This window comes from Penicillium hispanicum (genome assembly GCF_028827665.1).
Source record: "Penicillium hispanicum strain IBT 35686 chromosome Unknown utg000001l_segment0_segment0, whole genome shotgun sequence".
Taxonomy (NCBI): Eukaryota; Fungi; Ascomycota; class Eurotiomycetes; order Eurotiales; family Aspergillaceae; genus Penicillium; species Penicillium hispanicum.
Genome location: NW_026623193.1, coordinates 3,846,028 through 3,864,244, shown reverse-complemented (window position 1 = coordinate 3,864,244; position 18,217 = coordinate 3,846,028). Strand labels below are relative to the sequence as shown.

The following is an 18,217-nucleotide window of genomic DNA, read 5'->3' as shown; positions in this document are numbered from 1 at the left end:
TGCCGATCATGTGGCCCGTGCAGACAATGAGCTGATCGAACAATGTGCATCCACGAAGTCCTACGACAACCACTTTCTACAGGCAATCTCAAAAATTCTTAGACTGAAAGACAATCGTTCCATTAACCGCTCTATGGGAGCATGGCCGAAAGCGTGTCAGCAGCTAACTAGAAAAGAAAAAACCCACTGTAGACCCATTCCCGATAGAGTCGCAAACGCAAAAGCCATCAAATCCCGATCCTCCTAGAACCCCGCAGATAACAAATCCACAAAACCGAATGTAAAAGCGAAAGAATTGGACCATCACACCGTGGCGCGTTAAGGATGGGAGCAGCGCAGCAGCCAAGCAGATGAAGCGAGATGGCGAACTGAGAGCTCCATCCGGCGAGAAAAATAGACGAGGCATATTTAACCACCGAAACCGTAGAGGGTACGGCCCTGGCGCTTGAGGGCGTAGACAACGTCGAGGGATGTGACGGTCTTGCGCTTGGCGTGCTCGGTGTAGGTGACGGCGTCACGGATGACGGACTCCAGGAAGGTCTTGAGCACACCACGGGTCTCCTCGTAGATCATGGCGGAGATACGCTTGACACCACCACGGCGGGCTAGACGACGGATAGCGGGCTTGGTGATACCCTGGATGTTGTCGCGCAAGATCTTACGGTGACGCTTGGCGCCACCCTTGCCGAGACCCTTACCGCCCTTGCCACCTAGAAAGGAAGGGTTAGTATAGCTGATCAATGGGAAGAAACTGTAGCAAGACAACAAATGAGACCAGCGACGGCGAGGTTCTGTTAAGGTGGTGGAGAGACGACGGTCTTGCCCAGTTGGGTTAGGTGAGGGGATGCATGGGAGCCTGAGGCTTAAATGCAGTGACCAATCACGTGCCACCAGGGGCTCTCTCATCTCGGCCACCTCATTTGAAACGCAGGCACCAGCGACGACAACACGCCGGTATGCTATCAAAATAAACAAATAGGGATGTACTCACGTCCAGACATGTTGGTAGTGATGAAAGTTTTGATGAATTAGATAAGTGGTGATGAGAAACAAAAGTGGTTGGTTGACGGGTGGCGGTCGGAACGCGTCGATTGGCGAGAGGATGAAAAAAGAGGGAAGACTACGGGGCGAGGGGGGACGAGGGTTCTTAAATAGGTTGCTGACTACGCGTGATTTTGAGGGGTGGGGGGTTAGGTAAGTTTTGCATTCTGCAATGCGGCGGTGATTGGCGGGCGGCGAGGGAGGAAAATGGGCGTTATGAAGGGTCGGTTTCGAGCGCGCGTTGGGCATTTGGGGGAAGCCCGCATTTTCCTGGCGCGCAACAATGAGTGGGTGGGCACGTGGTGATAGGCGGGTAGCGATAAGGGGGGGGGGGGCGCATGGAAGGCGGTGACCTGCGGCAGAGAGAGGGCGACAGCGCCACTCGTCGGAATCTAGATGCATTTCATACAGCATGAGACGGAGATGGGAACATTCATGCACGTCGCTGGAGCCTGGTCCAAAGTCAAATTTCCGATCTCTGAAGGTGGTCAATATCTATGGTCTACAACTTTCACCGGAGACCTCACCATAGACCCCGAGACATGTCTACGTGGAAATCGACGTGGGGCGACCAAATCCATGACTCAAATTCGCGTTTCATTCGTGTCCCTCGTATCAAGGCTATGTCGTTTCTTTGCTCTTGGCAGGGAAGAATCAGATCTGCGCTCCACTGGGACTTGCATCCTGGCATAATCACCTCGAGTAAACAAAGACCATGGCATGAAAAGAAAAGGAAAAAGTTGAAACCCCAGAACACCATGCAAGTAATTAGAAACAGGCCAGCAAATAACAAACACATCGAGAGCGGGGGCGCATGAACTAAAAGAACTTTTTTTGTCGTCAAAAAAAATAGACCTGCCCGAGGCAGGAAGAATCGAAAATGCCCCCGTGCGAGTGAAACCGGCGAGCAAGGAAAGCAAAGGCAAAATTCGTCGTTATCGTCATCATACGTAATCAAAACAAATGCTGGAATGAGAAGTGTAGAGAAATCGCAGACATGACGATAGCCACATCAGACGAAAGGTCGCGTCGATAATTTCTCCCGACACGAACTCGAGTGACCTGCCGGAACAGCAGTGGTACACAGAAGCATCGCGGTTTATTGCACATCGCGAGAGCCCACCATGACCATGCGCGTCCGGCTGGCAACCACTAAGGGTCATCAAATTTCAGGAGAGATCCACCATGTGTAACAGTCACTGTGCGCCGACACAAGGCGAATATGCACAATTGGCAATGGACGAAATGGAAAACGAGTCGACCGAATGGGCCATCCCCGAGGAGAACTTATCAGGTTCCCTTCAGCGAAATCGTCAACGTAATGCAGAGGCATGGCGCGATAAAGGAGATAGCTAGAGTCCGACGTGGTCGTCGAGTTTTCTATTGTGACTCACCCGCTAATGGCTGGCGACGACTGAGGGTCGACTAGGAACCCGGTCTGTATCGTGGTATGATAAGGATAGCGGTAAGGCATGGGAGAAGGGGAAGTCCGCGGGCTCAGAGACGCCGGCGATAGTGAAGGTGAAGGGGATTCACGAAAAGCCTCTGGCGCTGGCGAGTCGAGAGGAGCCGGTGAACGGGGAGAAAGTGGCGGCGAGGGAGTCCCAGGAGTAGGATTCCTAGAGGCCGCATCACTGGGAATATTTACGGCGAAGCTCTGCTTTGTATGTGAGGCTTTGGGAGAGCCATACTACCGAATCAAGTTAGAAATAAACTCATAGACCGAGGAAAAGTAGCAAAGACTCACGAAGCAGTACTTATCGACCAACTCCTTGTACCCCGAGGATTCGAGGCAAGGCTTGCTGGTCACCAGCGAGGAAGGTTTCAAATCTTGCGTTCGAGCCGTCCCACGGATGCCATCGCTCACCGGTGAAGTTTGATCAGGCAGGGTATCAGATTCCTTCTCAGCTGTCCCCGAGCTCAGTTCGGAACGGGCCCGTGCAGTCAGAGTGGTTCGGTCGAGAGGAGGCTTTGTCCGAATGGCAGCTGTCAGCGAGGCTCCAAAGTCGTAGCGGTTGCCGAAAGCCTGCCGATTTGGCGTCTCGCGACGCTTCGGCGGCCCGACCGTGTCAATTTCATCCGATGGGGTCCTCGTCAAGGGCGGTCCGTTGGACACGGCAAATGGGTTAGAGAAGGGGACATTCTTGTTGATTCCTGGGGAATCATTGAAGGACGGTGGCATCGAGAGCGGACGGCCCGAGTGCGAGCCAGTGAAGGTACGACTGCGTGGAAGAGCAGGTCGAGCTCCACCGGATGGCTTGTTCATGACAGCCTTGGACGTCTTGAGGAAATCAACCTGATAGTTGGCGCCGTTGTTATTGTCCCAAAACTCTTGACCGTTGACGTTGTACCGAATGCAGACAAACATGGTCTTGCGTTCCAAGTTCGTCTGGTCATTCAACTTGATATCAAACGAGAACCGGTCATATCCATCATGGTCATGCTTACGGCGGACATCATGGCAATAAACCCCACCAACTTCTGAGACTGTCCTCCAATAATCAAACGTGAATCGTGCGGCCACATGCTTGTGGAAGGCAAGATTGGCTACTGCCACGGAGCCAACCAGGGTATTCTTATTGGCTGACAGGAACAACCGTTCCAGGCGGACGGCATGGCTAGCGCGAGAAGACGTGTCCTTGGGGAAATTGGCAAGCCGTAACTCCCACTCCCACGCGGGGCGTTTGTTCTCATCGTGGCCAAACGGAAATTCACGATCAGCCTCGTGGCTGTCGACTGGGGATGTTTCCGCACTCACGGCCAATGGCCGGTCGACCTGCAAGAAATGACGGATGTGCTCCAGATGCGAGTCAAAATGAACGGCTTTGGCATAGACCGGAGTGCCTGGCATGCTGGATGGTCGACGCTTGGCCGATGCGGGCCGCAGGGCCGGCCGGACCAGCTCGCCGGACTTCTTCCGGACCATTGGTGGTCGAGGCCTAGACTCCACATCGCTGTCGTCAGGCGAGCTGGTCAGCGCTTCCTCTCGTTTCCGGTCAATTGAAGTTTCCGTCGAAGATCGCGAGTGGGCGATCTTCCGAGCTTCCTTGGACAGCCGCAAGTGATTGGAAGCCGACTCGAAGGTCGGCGTCGATTGACTGGATGAAGGCTCAGCCTCCGTTCCCAATTGTTCAGCCGGGCCCATTCTCTCCTTCTCTGGTGACCTCTCCGGCGAACCCTCCCTCCGCTGCTCGATTGATCGGACAGCAGCCTCGAGTTCCTCGAGCTTGATACTTTCCCCGGCGTGGAACGGTGATTCCTCATCACTCGAGTTGGGAGCCGACTCAGGGGGCGAGATTACCGCCCCTGGCGGAATCGCAGCATTGTTCACGGGTGGTGGGGACTGACGAAGACTAGCATTAGGATCATTGATGGGGGATACGCGCGAGGCGGGCTGTGAGGAAGCAAGGCCGGTCGATTTACAGATTGACGGGCTCCTCCGATGCCGACGAACGTAGGATGTGGAGGAGTAGGAGCGCGAGTTGTGCAAGCGCGCCGATGTGGAACGAACCAACCCAGGCCGTTCGAGGCGAGCTTCGGGGGTAGGGTCACAGTATTCAATGTGCTGCGCGGAGAGCAACGGCTTCAACGGCGCAGTGTAGGGCATCCGGCCGACTTGCGTGTCTCAACACAAGGGGACGGAAGGTTTAGCTCAGTGCTCAAGGATGTAAATTAGGCACAAGGCAATTCCTGGATAAGCTCTTGTCAGTTCAAGCTGCATATTAAAGCGAGATATTGTGGCGAGGCAGCGGAGGAACCTGGGGGGAGGCAAGAGAAACAGACAAGCAGACGAGCGGAGAAGGCATAGCATGCATCAGCCAGGATTGTGATGGGCGAGGGAAGAGCCGAGGGGATTCAGGCGCTGGGTGGATGCAGATGGTGGCACCAGATGGCGAGAGGAAAGCGCGGGCCAGTGGGTAGAGATGAAAGGGTCTCACAGCAGTAACACACCGGAGGTGGTCAGAAGAGACTGGTTGAAAAGAGAATACGCTGGGGGCAGGAAGAGATGGGATGCAAGATGGAAGGCAAGTAAGAGGTAAGAGGGGGATAGTTGGAGGCGTGGAGTGAGAATGGGAGAGGGCTTATCAATCGTACCGTGAAGCATGCAACATGGGGGAGCAGTGGCGATATCAACGGTGGGCTGATGGCGTTCAACGTCAAAAGTCAAAACGGAAAAAAAAATGAAGAGAAAAAAAAAACCAGACAAAGTTAAAGATGAAAAGGCAAATTTCAATTGTAAATGCAAATATACAAGTCGAGAAGCGAAGGATTTCGAGGACGGGAAGGGCGGATTGGATGATTCGGGTCAATGATCACCTCACTGTACCTCACAACCTGGGAAGGATAGGATCAATCGTGGAGGCAAATGATCACGACCCGGATCCGGCACTGACTTATCACACACCGGGGGGCGTTCTCGCAAGGTCCCGCAGAAAAAGGGGAAAGGTAAGGAGAAAAGCTCGAGCTGGGGAAAGAGGCGATAAACGGGGAGTTATAGGAGACATGGGTAGGGGCAAAAAGAAAAAGTGGAACGCGATAAATAAAGAGTTTCAAGCGCCCATTGGAAGGTGCGTCTGCTTTGCATCGACTCCGCTTCGATACTACCAAGACGACAGTGCGTTCCCGTATACTTCAGCGGTCGGCGCACGCCGAGGAGTGGAAGTCACTTCCAGGTTGCGATCGGGTTTCCTGGCAATTCGGATAGTTGGAGACTTTCGGTTTCCCATTTGGATATTGTTTCTATCGTTTCTCCTCGGGCTCTGACACCACCGTAATTCCGGCGTATCCGCATGTGGCCCCCTTCGCACGAGGGCGTTGGGGGATCTTCAGTGTCCTCTGCGACCCGCTCTAACTAGCTATGCATTCAATTGTAGTGTGGAAGTATTCCCTGTTTCTGGACTGTACGTCAAACTGTCCTACAACCCCCTTCAATCACGGGGAATGTAACCGGGATGACTGCTCCTATCTCTCGATGTTGCAATGTAGCACCCGACTAGACAATCGCATGAACAGTGGACTTCCTATCAACTAGAGGCTCGAGTCCCAGTTCAAGAAACCGAATGCACTTGCCATCCAAGGAGTACATGGGCCCGGCGTGTAGGACATGGGGACATGTCCTTGTTTCTTTTTCTTTTTACTTGTTAGCTTTTTCTCCGGATGGTAGCGAGCGCGCGTGGAGAGACAAACCATATGAAGTATGAAGTCCACCCCGGATTGCCTAGCGTTGTTCCCCTGACGGCGCTAATGAGCAGGTCGAGCGTGCACTCCAAGGCGAAGCCACACTAATCCCAGTGATGTGGTCGTCGTTATCCCGAGAAATCCTGTTCTGTCAACCATGGAACCGACCTTCCCAAGCCAAAGAGCAAACCAAGATGTCGACTTGGTTCGGTAGATTCTACGATGCAAGGAGGTCTAGTCCATCACTTGCGATGTGATTCTGTGGGAAGCAACACTGAGAATTCTTCTTCTCTCTAGCCTCCCCTGCTCGGGGCGACACAGGCACCTCCATCTTGAAATGGAATGGGGCAGGAATTGGCCCAGGCATGAAATTTCTCCGTGACATGCAGCATGCAGCTGGATATCTTTTCGACCCAGTGGAGCTGATGCACTCCGTAGTCTCCACTCCAGCGTGCCGCGAAACCCGGAGTTGAGAGCTGGGGCCGAATCTATCCCGATGCGCCCGTTATGTTTCATCTCTGTCTTCTCCCTCACAGCCATTGAGTTTCCAACAAAGTCCCGATGGCAGCAACGAGATCTCTGGTTCTGATCAGCTCTCATTCCGGGGACGCGAGGCCGGGGCGAGTGGTAATTCCACTCTAATTCCACGCATCCCGCCGCAGCCACTCGGTGACGTCAGGACGCAGTTGACAGGCCCGAGAGTTGTACATTTCCTTGGTTTGCTCCCCCTTGGCGGGGGGTCTGGGCCTCTCTCCAAGAGCATCCCCGTCCTGCGTGCATCATATCGCATATTGTCTCCAGCTTCCAGGTTCCAGTTTCCATTTACCCTGTTCGGCACCCGCGTACGACACCTCCAGGAGAGGTTCGCGGGTTGCACCGGAGGACTATCAGCCGCGGCAACGGTTCTGATGCCAGTGGTGAATGCAATGCTATTGGACTGCCCGATAACGTGCGATCTTTATCTCGATTTACGTGATCGAATCGCGACGAGAGTCGTAGTCATCCTCGACTTGACTTCTCGCATTGCTGCCAGGTCTGAGTCGTGCCACTGCGTTGTACATGATTCCCTAGGCAATTGCACTCCGGCCTGCGCCGGGCAACTCTATTCCGGGTTTCACCATGGCCCCAAATGTCGAGAATCCTCGGCGAGGCGCATCGTCTCACGGTGACAAACCAGCCTGGGTACATTACATGTTTCGCCACACTCCCTCACCCTCCGGGATACTCGGCAGTAAATAGTCGGTGGTGGCTTTTATCACGATTTTCACACGGCGCGCTAAGCCTCAGATTGGCAAAGCCGGGGTGGTCTAGGGGCGACTAGGAGTCTGGACTCTGGCGAGCGCGTTCATCTGGCACTCTTTCACGACTCACCACGCCGGTTGCATCCTGCGATCGGCCCCCCGATGCATAACTCGGCCTCGCGATGCTGATCACTCCAGATTTTTTTTCTTTTCTAGTTCGTCTCCACTCCCTTGGAACTTGGAGGGGTCGTCCTACAATGAGAAAAAGGATCCACGGGGTCTCCGCGGCCCTTCCCTTCGAACGGTATTTAGGTCGCCGACGAACGGCAATTGATATCCTCCTTCCTGCTCCGTATGCCGTACTCCAGACACGTCCATGGCCCAGTGCTGATAAGGCCCTGGTCGTGGTCCTCCTGAACCGCTCGGGCAATCTGCGACCTTGCAGAAGGTTTCCGACCATGCGGTACCCACCGCAGGGCGATAACGCTCGTTGGCTGCTCCTCCCCCTTGATGCTCGCCAAAATGCTGCATCCTCCGTGCACTTTTCGTCCGATGTCGAGGAGAGGCTCCTTTCTGGGCCCCGCGTGTCGCCGTGGACTCATCGAGACCGCAAGATAGACATCGCGAGGCGGAGGCAGAAGTACAAGAAACAAAAGGCAGAGAAAAAAAAATTCCTTCTTGACTCGTGGCATTGATCCATCCCCCACCGTCGAGTCACGCCTTGTACCGTCCATAATCACCACCATGAAAACCCTTTGAACAGAGCCGACGCCCGAGTGCGCGGACCAGAACCTAGCCGCATGGAATTGGTGCCCAGATTGGTAGTTTCCGTGGTGGAGAGGGCGAGCTCAGCCTTAGATCTTAGTCTCCGACCCATCTGGGCGCTTACTCATACGTACGACAAGCCTGACTGACAACTGACTCTTCGCCATCGACGACCTCCGGGTCGCAAATGAATAAGGTTTGACTCTTAAGGGTGCTCCCTTTGACGCGTGAGTCCACACCGCTCGCCGCCGACGTGCTTAAACAGATGAAAGCATCGCTTCATCCTGGTTTCGCTCACCGGCACGACATGGCCTTGGACGTCGATACGGGCTCCGGCGCGCGCATGCGGTGCGGTGGCTGAACCTACCAAATTGCCCAATCCGAGCTTCGTTCGCCGCACAGCCGGGAAAAGCTGGATCTAGGCTGTCGGAACCACACGACACGAAGTGAATGCGAGCTTCTTGTTACCTCTCGATGGCACCATCCGCTGCACCTTGCGCGATCCCTTTGCAAGCGCCGCTGTCTAGCCCTCCGCCACCCAGTTGCCACCATGCCATACACTGGTGGCGGAATGAACAGGAAAGCAGGAGTCCTTGTGGTGATGATGTTTTCTCTTCGCCGAGATGCCCCCCCGCATGCGTGGGGGTCCGGGAATTCATCGGCGGCAGCGCTGGCGAGGCCCGCCCTTCGGGCTCGGATATGGGGCGCGCCCCCGCTGGGGAGGGTTTGATCCGGGGAGCGCAACGCCGACTTGCGTGCGGCTCCCTGTTCATATTGCGGGGGATATTGGCTCGTAGCGAGAGCTTTGCACGGGGGCTCCACGAATGGGAGATATGCCCGTAACGGACTCAACCTTATCGCTGTTGGGGATGTCGGTGTGATGACTGGTGGGTTGATCCGCCGAGACTTTCTAGCTCTGGGCACTATACTGGCGGTCTTGCTATAGAAATTCTGAAAAAAACAGAACGGACATTGGTCTCTGGGGAATTCGAACATCGTCAATCAGAGTCGTCCGAGCAATCCGGGGTCCTCAATTCAGGCCCGAGGGGCGGTTCTGACTATTGTGCAGTATCTTGCATGGCGCAAACGCATATTCAGGCGCCGCTGCGGGATGGCGGAGCACATGACTTTTTTCTTTTCGCTTCCTGCAGGGAGGATTGCTGCGATGGTCGTCTCTTGATTGCAGGGGTGAAATTGGGACACTTGAGGCAGTGCGGACAATGCACAACGCGCTCAGACGATCAGGCACGACCGTTTCCGTCCGTGCGACGAGCAGGATACAGGAGTACACGTATCCCAAGTGATAGGCAGCTCGGACAAGATCCACAAGATACAAAGACAATATACTTCGGCAAGCTTATGGCATGCGTCGTCCGATGGGGCCATCGTGCCCCGGACTAGTTGAGCCCGGGCTCGACTTGGACACGATTGTCAGTGCGTTGAAAGTCGCAGACGTGACTTGACGATTGGCGCATTGGTGGACCTCTGGGCTGCAACGCGCTTGGTCGTCTGCACTCCATACATGAGGCGCTGCATTGGTGCGGCGAACTGACAATGGATCTGCATGAATGGGAGGTCAATGCGTGGTATTATCTGGGCGTGCGATGCAGGTCTTTTTTCTCATATACTCCACCCCGTATTTATCTCCATTGCAAGTTGATCCCGTTGAGACAAGAATGGACATTGTCCAGTCAGTTCGGGCAGTGCCACCCTCGTGTACTACTCTCGGACCCTGTGAGAGCCAGAGTAGACGTCTCCATCTCGACCTTGGTCGGTCATAAGTCTATAGCCAATACTCACTCTAGGTGTCCTCCAAGCACGGTGCGCTGAAAATTTAAAAGCGCAGGCTGCAAGAAGCATTGGCGATCATGCATAACACTGACTGCCCAAGCAGCTGATCACAGAAACGCAATCCACCCCGTATGGCCAGAACTGCATGGTGGGCCAGAACTGCATGGTGCTGCAGCGCATCAGGAGACAGAATTGCGTGATAAGCTGCCGTGCAGGAGGTACAGTAGATGGAGATTGCGCCTTGACTCGCCCTTGGCCGCCGAATCACCGTGGCGGGAGAGGCGCCAACCGCCGGCGCGCTATGTTCGGACTAGAACCCAGTCGCAAACAGCGTTGGCAGCAGCCACTCCGCGTGTTCCGTTGATAACAACCCCGGAGCAAATCAGACCCCTGGCTGGTGATATTGGGGCGGCGGTGCGGCAGTGCCACGGTGCACTAGACGTTAGGCGATGTTGGGATCTTGGTGGGCGCTAGAAAGCTCTCCGATAGATGATAGTGACCAACAGAAACCTCCTAGTGCTGCGAGTGTCATTTTGAATTGGAGTATGGCCGGACACAGGTAGTGGTCCATCTAGCCTCTCTTCGTGGTCATAGCTAAGAGGAACAAGCAACTAGCAGTTCCAGTCCAAATGAGGAGCCATTCACGGCTCTAATCTGCTACATAGGGACGTCCATCCTGGTCAAAGGCGTTGATCTGTTGTCATTTCCCCCAATCCATAGCGGCCAACTCCACATCGACCAAGACGTTCCCATCGGCCCAGAGCAGACGGCGTAAACTTTTCCAAGAACCCTCACCACGTCCCTCCCCTTGGCCTCTGTCCTAGGTAAGTCTCCCGAAGCCTGGTTGAGGTGCCCCCGCGGAGATGACCTGAACTGCATAGTGACAAGTGCCCTCTTCGACTTGCGGGGTGCATCGCCCGGGGGCTTCTGCCACTTCACCCTGCGTCCCGACCTACTAAACTCACTAACTTATCAACTACTCCCGAGAGCCTAGAGAGGCCCCCCGAGGCTCATCGTTCCCTTGAATAGTGTCAGCACAGTCCCCGGTGCCAATCCCCAGTACGCGTCCTAAGTGTGTCGAATGCTCTAGAGCTCCTCTGGGGAAGACGATCCCCCCTCTTCACTGGGGAACTCAACACCACGCCTCACGTCAAATTCCCTCCCCCTCTTTCCCCCGCTTCTTATGAGCTTGATATGTGATGCTGAATTTTTTTTCTTGCAGGACTCTTGTCAGCCACACCCCGACCCGACGATCAGAGGCCAAATGCCCGGGTGCATCTCACAAGGCCCCTGGTCTGCAGGCCAGCGTTCTGTCTCCAGCTCACACGGCCACAGTTTTGCACTTGCGCTGTGCGCCAGGAAAATCCCGCTCAAAGCCACCTGCATACTCCATCTCAAAGCTCGGATGCGCCGGTAGCACAGCTCATACTCCTACTGTTCACCTGATCCTCCAGTGACCAGGCCCTAGTTCCGGCGTTCCGGCGTCATGCCCTATCCTTGCCGAGATTTCCTCAGCCTGCGATGGCGCTTTTGACATCAAAAGTCAATTCTTCGCGTACTTGGACGCTGCCTCCTCATCGTTATGCTCATATAATCATCGTGCGGAAGAAGGGAATGGCCAAGCCGGAGACGCGCCACCATCGGGGCTCCGGCGAAGTATTCTCTTGTCACTGTGAGGTACTGGGGGCCTCCAGTGAGGGTCGTTCGTTCGACACTACCAGGGCGTTTTGGGTGTGTCCTGCATGACCGCTACCACTGATCTCGACAACTGAACCAGGCGAATGGTCTCTGGATTTTAGATGTTGAGGGAATAGTAGAGGGTGTCGATTGTGCTCGTGTGCCGAGGAGCCTTGTTGGGTGGTCTCTCACCGCGGACTTACATGCTTTCCAGATAATGTGTGCTCTCCAGCTCCAGGTTTGTATTTACCGCAGCCATTTCTGAGTCTCGGTCTTGTTGCAGCAACCATAGTTCGCGGAAATTTTGCAAATAGCACCTGTACGAGTGCAGGTGCAGAATATGATGCATTGATGGCTTGAACCAAGACGGTATCTCCTTGTCTGTCAACCGACGCCCTCTCACATTCGATAGATTTCCCAGAAAATGAGCTTGACATTGACACCTGTCACGCTGCTAACTAGGTGTAGTAATAGTTATTTTCTTGGAACGTCGTCATCTTGTTCTGCGATGAAGATTTCGCCGCGTCGTGTAACCGAAGCATGAGTGAATGAGCTGTTCGAGGGCCCCTCTTTCGTTGATACGGAATGGCGGGCTGCACCCTTGACACAGCAAGCTGACCAGTGTTAAAAGGAGGCTGAGGCCTGCTCGCAGAAATAAACAATCTGCCGGATATCCTTCTAGGCAGTTGAATGGCCTGCTCGTTCCATATAGTTAGTTCATGGCATCCGCTCCGGCCTGGACAATAGACACAACTGTCTGCCTTCATCTCCCTTCCTGTTGCACGTATGTGAGGTGTATGGAGTCTTTCCAGTCCCTTCATACTTCGCAGCAGGGCGCCGTGTTCTGCTGCCTGGCACGCACCATCGAGTCCCGGTGAGACAGTGATGACAACGTTTGTTGCCCAACGTCGCGTGTCTGACAGTAGTGAAAGCTATTTGCGCTCGTAGTCAATACAGTAGCTCACGATCTCACCTCTCGATCAGATCTAGCATGCTTCTCGACTTCACCCACATGTGCCCAAGATCCCAACATTGTGACTCGTAGATCCGAGAACCAATTAAACGGCGACGCCCCGGTGGGACGATGGAACAGTAACCCAACTGCGACCGAGCCGCACGTCGAGCATCAAAGCAAAGCGACAGGAGCAGAGCACCAAGGCCGACAGTTCCCCCAGGAGTGATCATAGGCCGATTGCAGACGTTGGCGATGAAAGTGGGATCACGATAAGATCGGGTGGAGTCATCAGCCTCCCACTTTCCACCGCCGGCGCCTTGGTTCCCACCCTCGCTGTTCCGTGGGTTTGTGTGTCCACTTCCACACCATCAACAACTCCCATGTCGCAAGCGCAAGGACCTGGGTTGGCCGATCTGGAGAAAGAGCTGGGGTGCTCGGTATGTGCTCACCGATTTCCAGAAACCTTCCATTCCTTCGCCCTTACGTTGGCCGGTGCTCATGCCTTCCTTCTAGATCTGCACCGAGCTCCTCTACCAGCCCCTCACCCTCCTCGATTGCTTGCACACGTTTTGTGGCTCTTGCTTGAAAGAATGGTTCTCGGCGCAGGGCTCGCGCCGCCCGCCCTCTGGAACCTCTCCTCGGTTTACCTGTCCGTCCTGCCGTGCTGAGGTGCGCGGCACTCGTCCAAATGCCACCGTTACAACTTTACTGGACATGGTGCTGGGAGCGCACCCTGACCAGGCCAGATCTGCGGCTGAGAAGGAAGAAATTGCACAGCGGTATAAGCCAGGGGACCCGGTCTTCCCGCCACCGCCAGCGGAAGATGAGAGCGCAGAAGAGGATGAGGATGACAGAAGAATGATCGAGGAAGTGCGGGAACTAAGTCTCCGGGAGAGTCGCGCACAGGCACGGCGGGAAGCTCGCCGGGCGGGGCATTTGGATAGGCCAGGGGAGAGGAGCAGCAATACCGAGCGGCATGCCGATGATGGTCGATCTCGACGGCGGCGGGAAGATGATTCCGGGCGACAGCAACGAACGGCATGGGCACACGGCGACGCAGAACGCACCAGGCGCATCGAGCATCAGTCGAGCTTACGATCACTACTCAGTCTATCGTCAGAGGCGGAGACTATGGAGGAGGAAATTCTACGACAGATTATCGAGGAAGGGCTGCTGAATGATATTGACTTGGATAATCTTGGCCCTGCCCAGGAAGAGGAGCTCAGCGAGCGCATCGCGGATGCCTATCGCCGGAGGCATATGCAACAGCCGCGCTCCCGTCAAGAACATAGACGTCGACAGTCACCCGACAATGCTACTCGATCTCACGCACGATCCCAGTCAGCTCAAAGACCTGGCGACTCAAGCACCTCAGCGCGAGATTCCAACGACCGACGGCCTCCTGTATCCAGACCGCACCTTTTAGGCTCGAACACAACACGGCAGGGACAGAGCCACCAGCGACGGAACTCGGAACATGTTAGTGGCCGTCGGCAGACTTCACCTGTCAGAGTGAACCAAGCATCGACGTCGGAGGATGCTCTGCGGCCCGCTGTCCGATCCTCGAGCGATATGACGGCAGAACGCCCTCGCAGCTCTCAGGCCGCACGTCTTCGATCAGACTCATCCACAACCCGGCCAAGACGAGCCACAGAGTCAGGACAAAACGTCTCCAATGCATGGATGGGAGGTGGACGAGAACGAAGTTCTTCCAGGAATATCACCAGTCAATCTGCTACCAACTCTCCAACTTCCCTTACTTCTCCAGTGCTCAATGCATCACACAACTCGACACCAACAGAGCAAACAACCCCCTCAATATCATCGCCGCTTGTTCCAGGGAGATATGAAAGACGGACCAGGCCATCATCTTCACGATCGAACGCCCCTGCGTCTCATGTCCAATACATGGAGCCGTCTATCTCCTGCGATCGTTGTGGCAAAGCGAATATTCAATATGAACTACATAAGAAATGCATTAGATGCAGAGAGGGTAATTATCACCTTTGTCTCCGTTGCTATCGCTCGGGACGAGGCTGTATTCATTGGGATGGCTTCGCCTCGTCTGCTCAAGCTACGTTTGAACGAATGCTTGCATCCTCGAACCGACGGCCTATTCAAATACGGGAAATTGGCCATATCCTCAGTTCCTTCAAATATCAACGACCCCCTACAACCGCACAAACGGCCACGAGCGGAGGACGACAAATGACCAATGACAATCCCGCAGGGCGGCTGGAGGCCGGACTGTTCTGCGATATTTGCTTGTCCTCGGCGAACGAATGCTTCTGGAAATGCAGCCAGTGCAATGAGGGTGACTGGGGCTTCTGCAACGGTTGTGTCAACCAGGGACGATGCTGCACACACCCACTACTACCCGTCCGGCGGATTGCAGGTAGTCCTGCCCCGTCTGCACCATCCACCCCAGCCGATACACCGAACAGCCCATCCAGCCACCATGATACGGAGCGCTACAAGATTCTCTCTTTCTCTGCTAACTGTGACATTTGTACCTACCCAATTCCGGCCTCGGTGACGCGTTTCCACTGTCTGCAGTGCAACAAGGGCGACTATGATGTCTGCACAAACTGCTACCTCAAGCTTGTGGCCACATCGAAGATCAGCAAAGAGAACGGCCACAATGGTTGGCGTCGCTGCCTGGCTGGCCACCGCATGATTGTCGTAGGATTTGAAGACCGCGACGATGGTCAGCGACGCGTGATAGTCAAGGATCTGGTCGGCGGCCATGCCTTGAAAGATGAGCATGTCGGGCGCACCGATTCCTCATCACCAGCTACCACAGGCCCCGTCGCCTCTCCGGAGCTGGGCAAGGGTGATTGGAGCTGGAAAGAAGGCCAAGAGCGCCGCAAAAAGGCATCTCGCCAGCGTGCCCCCGTCATCCCTCATCAAACACCAGTCCAAGAAAACCCCGGCACGCCTACCATGCAAAACGCCCCTATCCTCCGCCGCTTTCCACCTGACGGCGGCGTCGGGTTGATCGTCCACGCCTTGTGGTCCTGGTACCCCGAAGAAGAAGTGGAGGATGAACTGGTCTTCCCGCGCGGCGCCAATATCACCGAGGTTGAGAATATCAACGACGACTGGTTTTGGGGCTGCTACGCTGGCCGGACGGGATTGTTTCCTGGTGCACATGTTAAGGTCGTTGGGGAGATTTAAATACATCTCGGGTCCATCTGTGTGCGGCAGGACGGCTAGATGCCCCTGGCTTGGGCGCATGTCTATGAATTTATTGATGTCTCTTGCATGAACTTATGATCACGATGACACGGACGATACATGTACTTTTGAGCAGTGTACTCGCTATGACCGGAATGCATGGCATATCCGTTTAACGGCCTTGGATATTTTCGACGCCCTCAAAACTCGTTGCATGTCCATGGATGTATGATAGGCACTTGGAGGTGTACTTCGCGTCTCAGCCTAGTAACAATATATGAAAACCGTGATGTTCATTTTCGTTTCGTGCAGGCATGAGCTCATACTTAATTACACTGGGATAAAAGAGTAGAATACATGCAAAGGGAGAACAAGAACAACCAATATGTGCCAGAGCATCCTCACCAAGAAATAAGAACACTGCCACCATTGAAAGGGAAACCGGCTACTCCAGCAGAGCAACCATCAAGCGCTGATAATCACCGGACGTCTCGCCACGCACCCGCTCAATCAGATCCTTATGGTACCGGTGTCGATACGCCCGCTTCACCATCTCCTTATGGTTCCGATTCCAATGCACGCGCACCACGCGCACCACGAGCCGCTCATCCTTCGTCCCCATACCCGCCATACACTCCTCCAGCAGAATGGCATCCCGCATGGCCGGATCCGTCGCCGAGCGCAGCATCTGCACCAGCGCCACCTCCATATGCCCCGAGAACTCCTTCTCGAGATGCTTCTCCAGCGACGCATGGTAGCGCGCATGGAACGCGTGGTCGATGGCCCGGAGCTCCGCGTCCGAGCTGCGCGCAAACACCCCACACACCTCGGCGACGTTGTTGCGCATGCGCGCCGCCGTCGCGTCGTGCAGCGCGCGCGCCTCGGCCTCGGCCGCCTGCGGATTCACCGGCACGGACTCCTCGTGGCGCGCGGCGCGCACGACGGCCGCGAACAGCGCCGCCGTCTGGAACGACAGGTCGCCCTCGACGTCGGTGGCCAGCGCGCGGCGGTACGTGCGCTCGTACGCGGCCTTGATCGCGGCCAGGTCGGCGTTCGACCGGCCCAGCAGCACGTCGTTCAGCAGCCATTCCTTGGTGCCGATGCCCTCGATCGCCTCGTGCGCGCACGCCACGTCGTGTTGCAGCGGGCCGTCGATCACGGCGAGCAGCCCGTCCCGGAAGTACCCGCCCGTCTCGGACTTGACGTCCTTGTAGAGGTCGCGGCCGATGTGCTGGGCGTAGGTGGCGCGCACGGCGGCCATCTGCAGCGGGTCCAGGCGGGCGAGGACTTGGATCAGGGCTTTTTCGTCGGTGCCGAAGCCTTTCATGGCTTTGCGGAGGGCGTCGGCTTCGCGCCGGAAGTCGCCCGGCGCGGTTTGGCCGGGGGCGTAGCCGAGGGAGGGCATGGATGGTGCGCCGGGGGGAGGGCCGCTGGCCATCGGTGGGGGTGCGCCGTATGCGCCTGGTGGAGGGTAGCCATGTGCACCGGCGGGCGGCTGTTGCGGCGGAGGGGCATAGCCATGCGGTTGGCTAGGGGGTGGGTGGTGTCCGTATGGAGCGTGGCTAGGTGGAGGTTGGCCGTATGGGGGCTGAGGTGAGGGTGCGCCGTATGGAGGTTGCGGCGAAGGTGCACCGTAGTGTCCGCCCTGCGGTGGAGGAGGCTGGGCGTAGTGACCGTGGTGCTGTGGAGGCGGATAATGGCCCTGCGGCGGAGGAGCACCGTAGGCTGGTTGCTGTGGATATGGAGGTTGCTGGTAGCCGTGCGGAGGCTGCTGGGGATGTCCGTAGGCGCCATACGGCGGCTCTAAGACTGCATTAGCTTTGTCGCGCCGGCTGCGGATCGCAGAGCTGGTCACTCACGGTTTGGCGGGGGATATTGATACGACATTATGCAATTGTGAAGAGTGAGACTGTGGCTGGAATGAGGGGGAAGCGAGGTTTAAAATAGCCCGGATGGTTCTTGGCCCCTCGGGTTCAGTGTGGCGCAGTGAGTGTACAGCCTTGCGGGTGGATGTTCACGCTGACTAGTTCGGCAACTATAGAGCGCTTGACGTGTGCCAATGCTCTTGCTCATCCTGGGGCCAAGGCGGCCTTATAGTAGGTGTTCATACCGTGTTTTTCTATCAGTCCTGCGTGTCTGACGTGCTGTGCTATCAGCGATGTCAATCTGACTGGGTCGAGTTCTGCGAGCTGCGTCTCCTATACTTCTGTATTCCAATTCACGTACAGAGTTCCACCAGGTCGCAAGAAAGGACGAATTTCAAAGACCCATCATCATCCAAACCCCCAAGCATACACGCGGGGCGTTGCAGACGTCAGAAGATGATAACTATAGATAGTTATCGGAATGGAACAAACCCCTTGCATCAAATCCACCCATCAGCCCACACATC

General features: G+C 55.6%; 4 protein-coding genes across 4 annotated transcripts; 1 reads left to right on the top strand and 3 right to left on the bottom strand.

The window, feature by feature from the left end:
* Positions 1-408: 408 nt before the first annotated feature.
* On the bottom strand, positions 409-1,001 carry N7459_001448 (histone H4; the record flags this gene model as incomplete). Its single annotated transcript, XM_056940633.1, has 2 exons — positions 409-710; positions 992-1,001. 2 exons carry the CDS (start codon positions 999-1,001, stop codon positions 409-411), a joined length of 312 nt encoding a protein of 103 aa, XP_056804913.1.
* A 1,430-nt stretch (positions 1,002-2,431) lies between these two features.
* Positions 2,432-4,648, bottom strand: N7459_001447 (protein phosphatase regulator GAC1; the record flags this gene model as incomplete). The annotated part of the gene is made up of 2 exons (XM_056940632.1): positions 2,432-2,731; positions 2,789-4,648. 2 exons carry the CDS (start codon positions 4,646-4,648, stop codon positions 2,432-2,434), a joined length of 2,160 nt encoding a protein of 719 aa, XP_056804912.1.
* An 8,380-nt stretch (positions 4,649-13,028) lies between these two features.
* Positions 13,029-15,825, top strand: N7459_001446 (SH3 domain protein; the record flags this gene model as incomplete). The annotated part of the gene is made up of 2 exons (XM_056940631.1): positions 13,029-13,085; positions 13,162-15,825. The coding sequence occupies 2 exons, from the start codon at positions 13,029-13,031 to the stop codon at positions 15,823-15,825; spliced, it is 2,721 nt and encodes a 906-aa protein (XP_056804911.1).
* Positions 15,826-16,270: 445 nt separating this feature from the next.
* Positions 16,271-17,712, bottom strand: N7459_001445 (uncharacterized protein; the record flags this gene model as incomplete). Its single annotated transcript, XM_056940630.1, has 2 exons — positions 16,271-17,628; positions 17,685-17,712. 2 exons carry the CDS (start codon positions 17,710-17,712, stop codon positions 16,271-16,273), a joined length of 1,386 nt encoding a protein of 461 aa, XP_056804910.1.
* Positions 17,713-18,217: the final 505 nt, after the last annotated feature.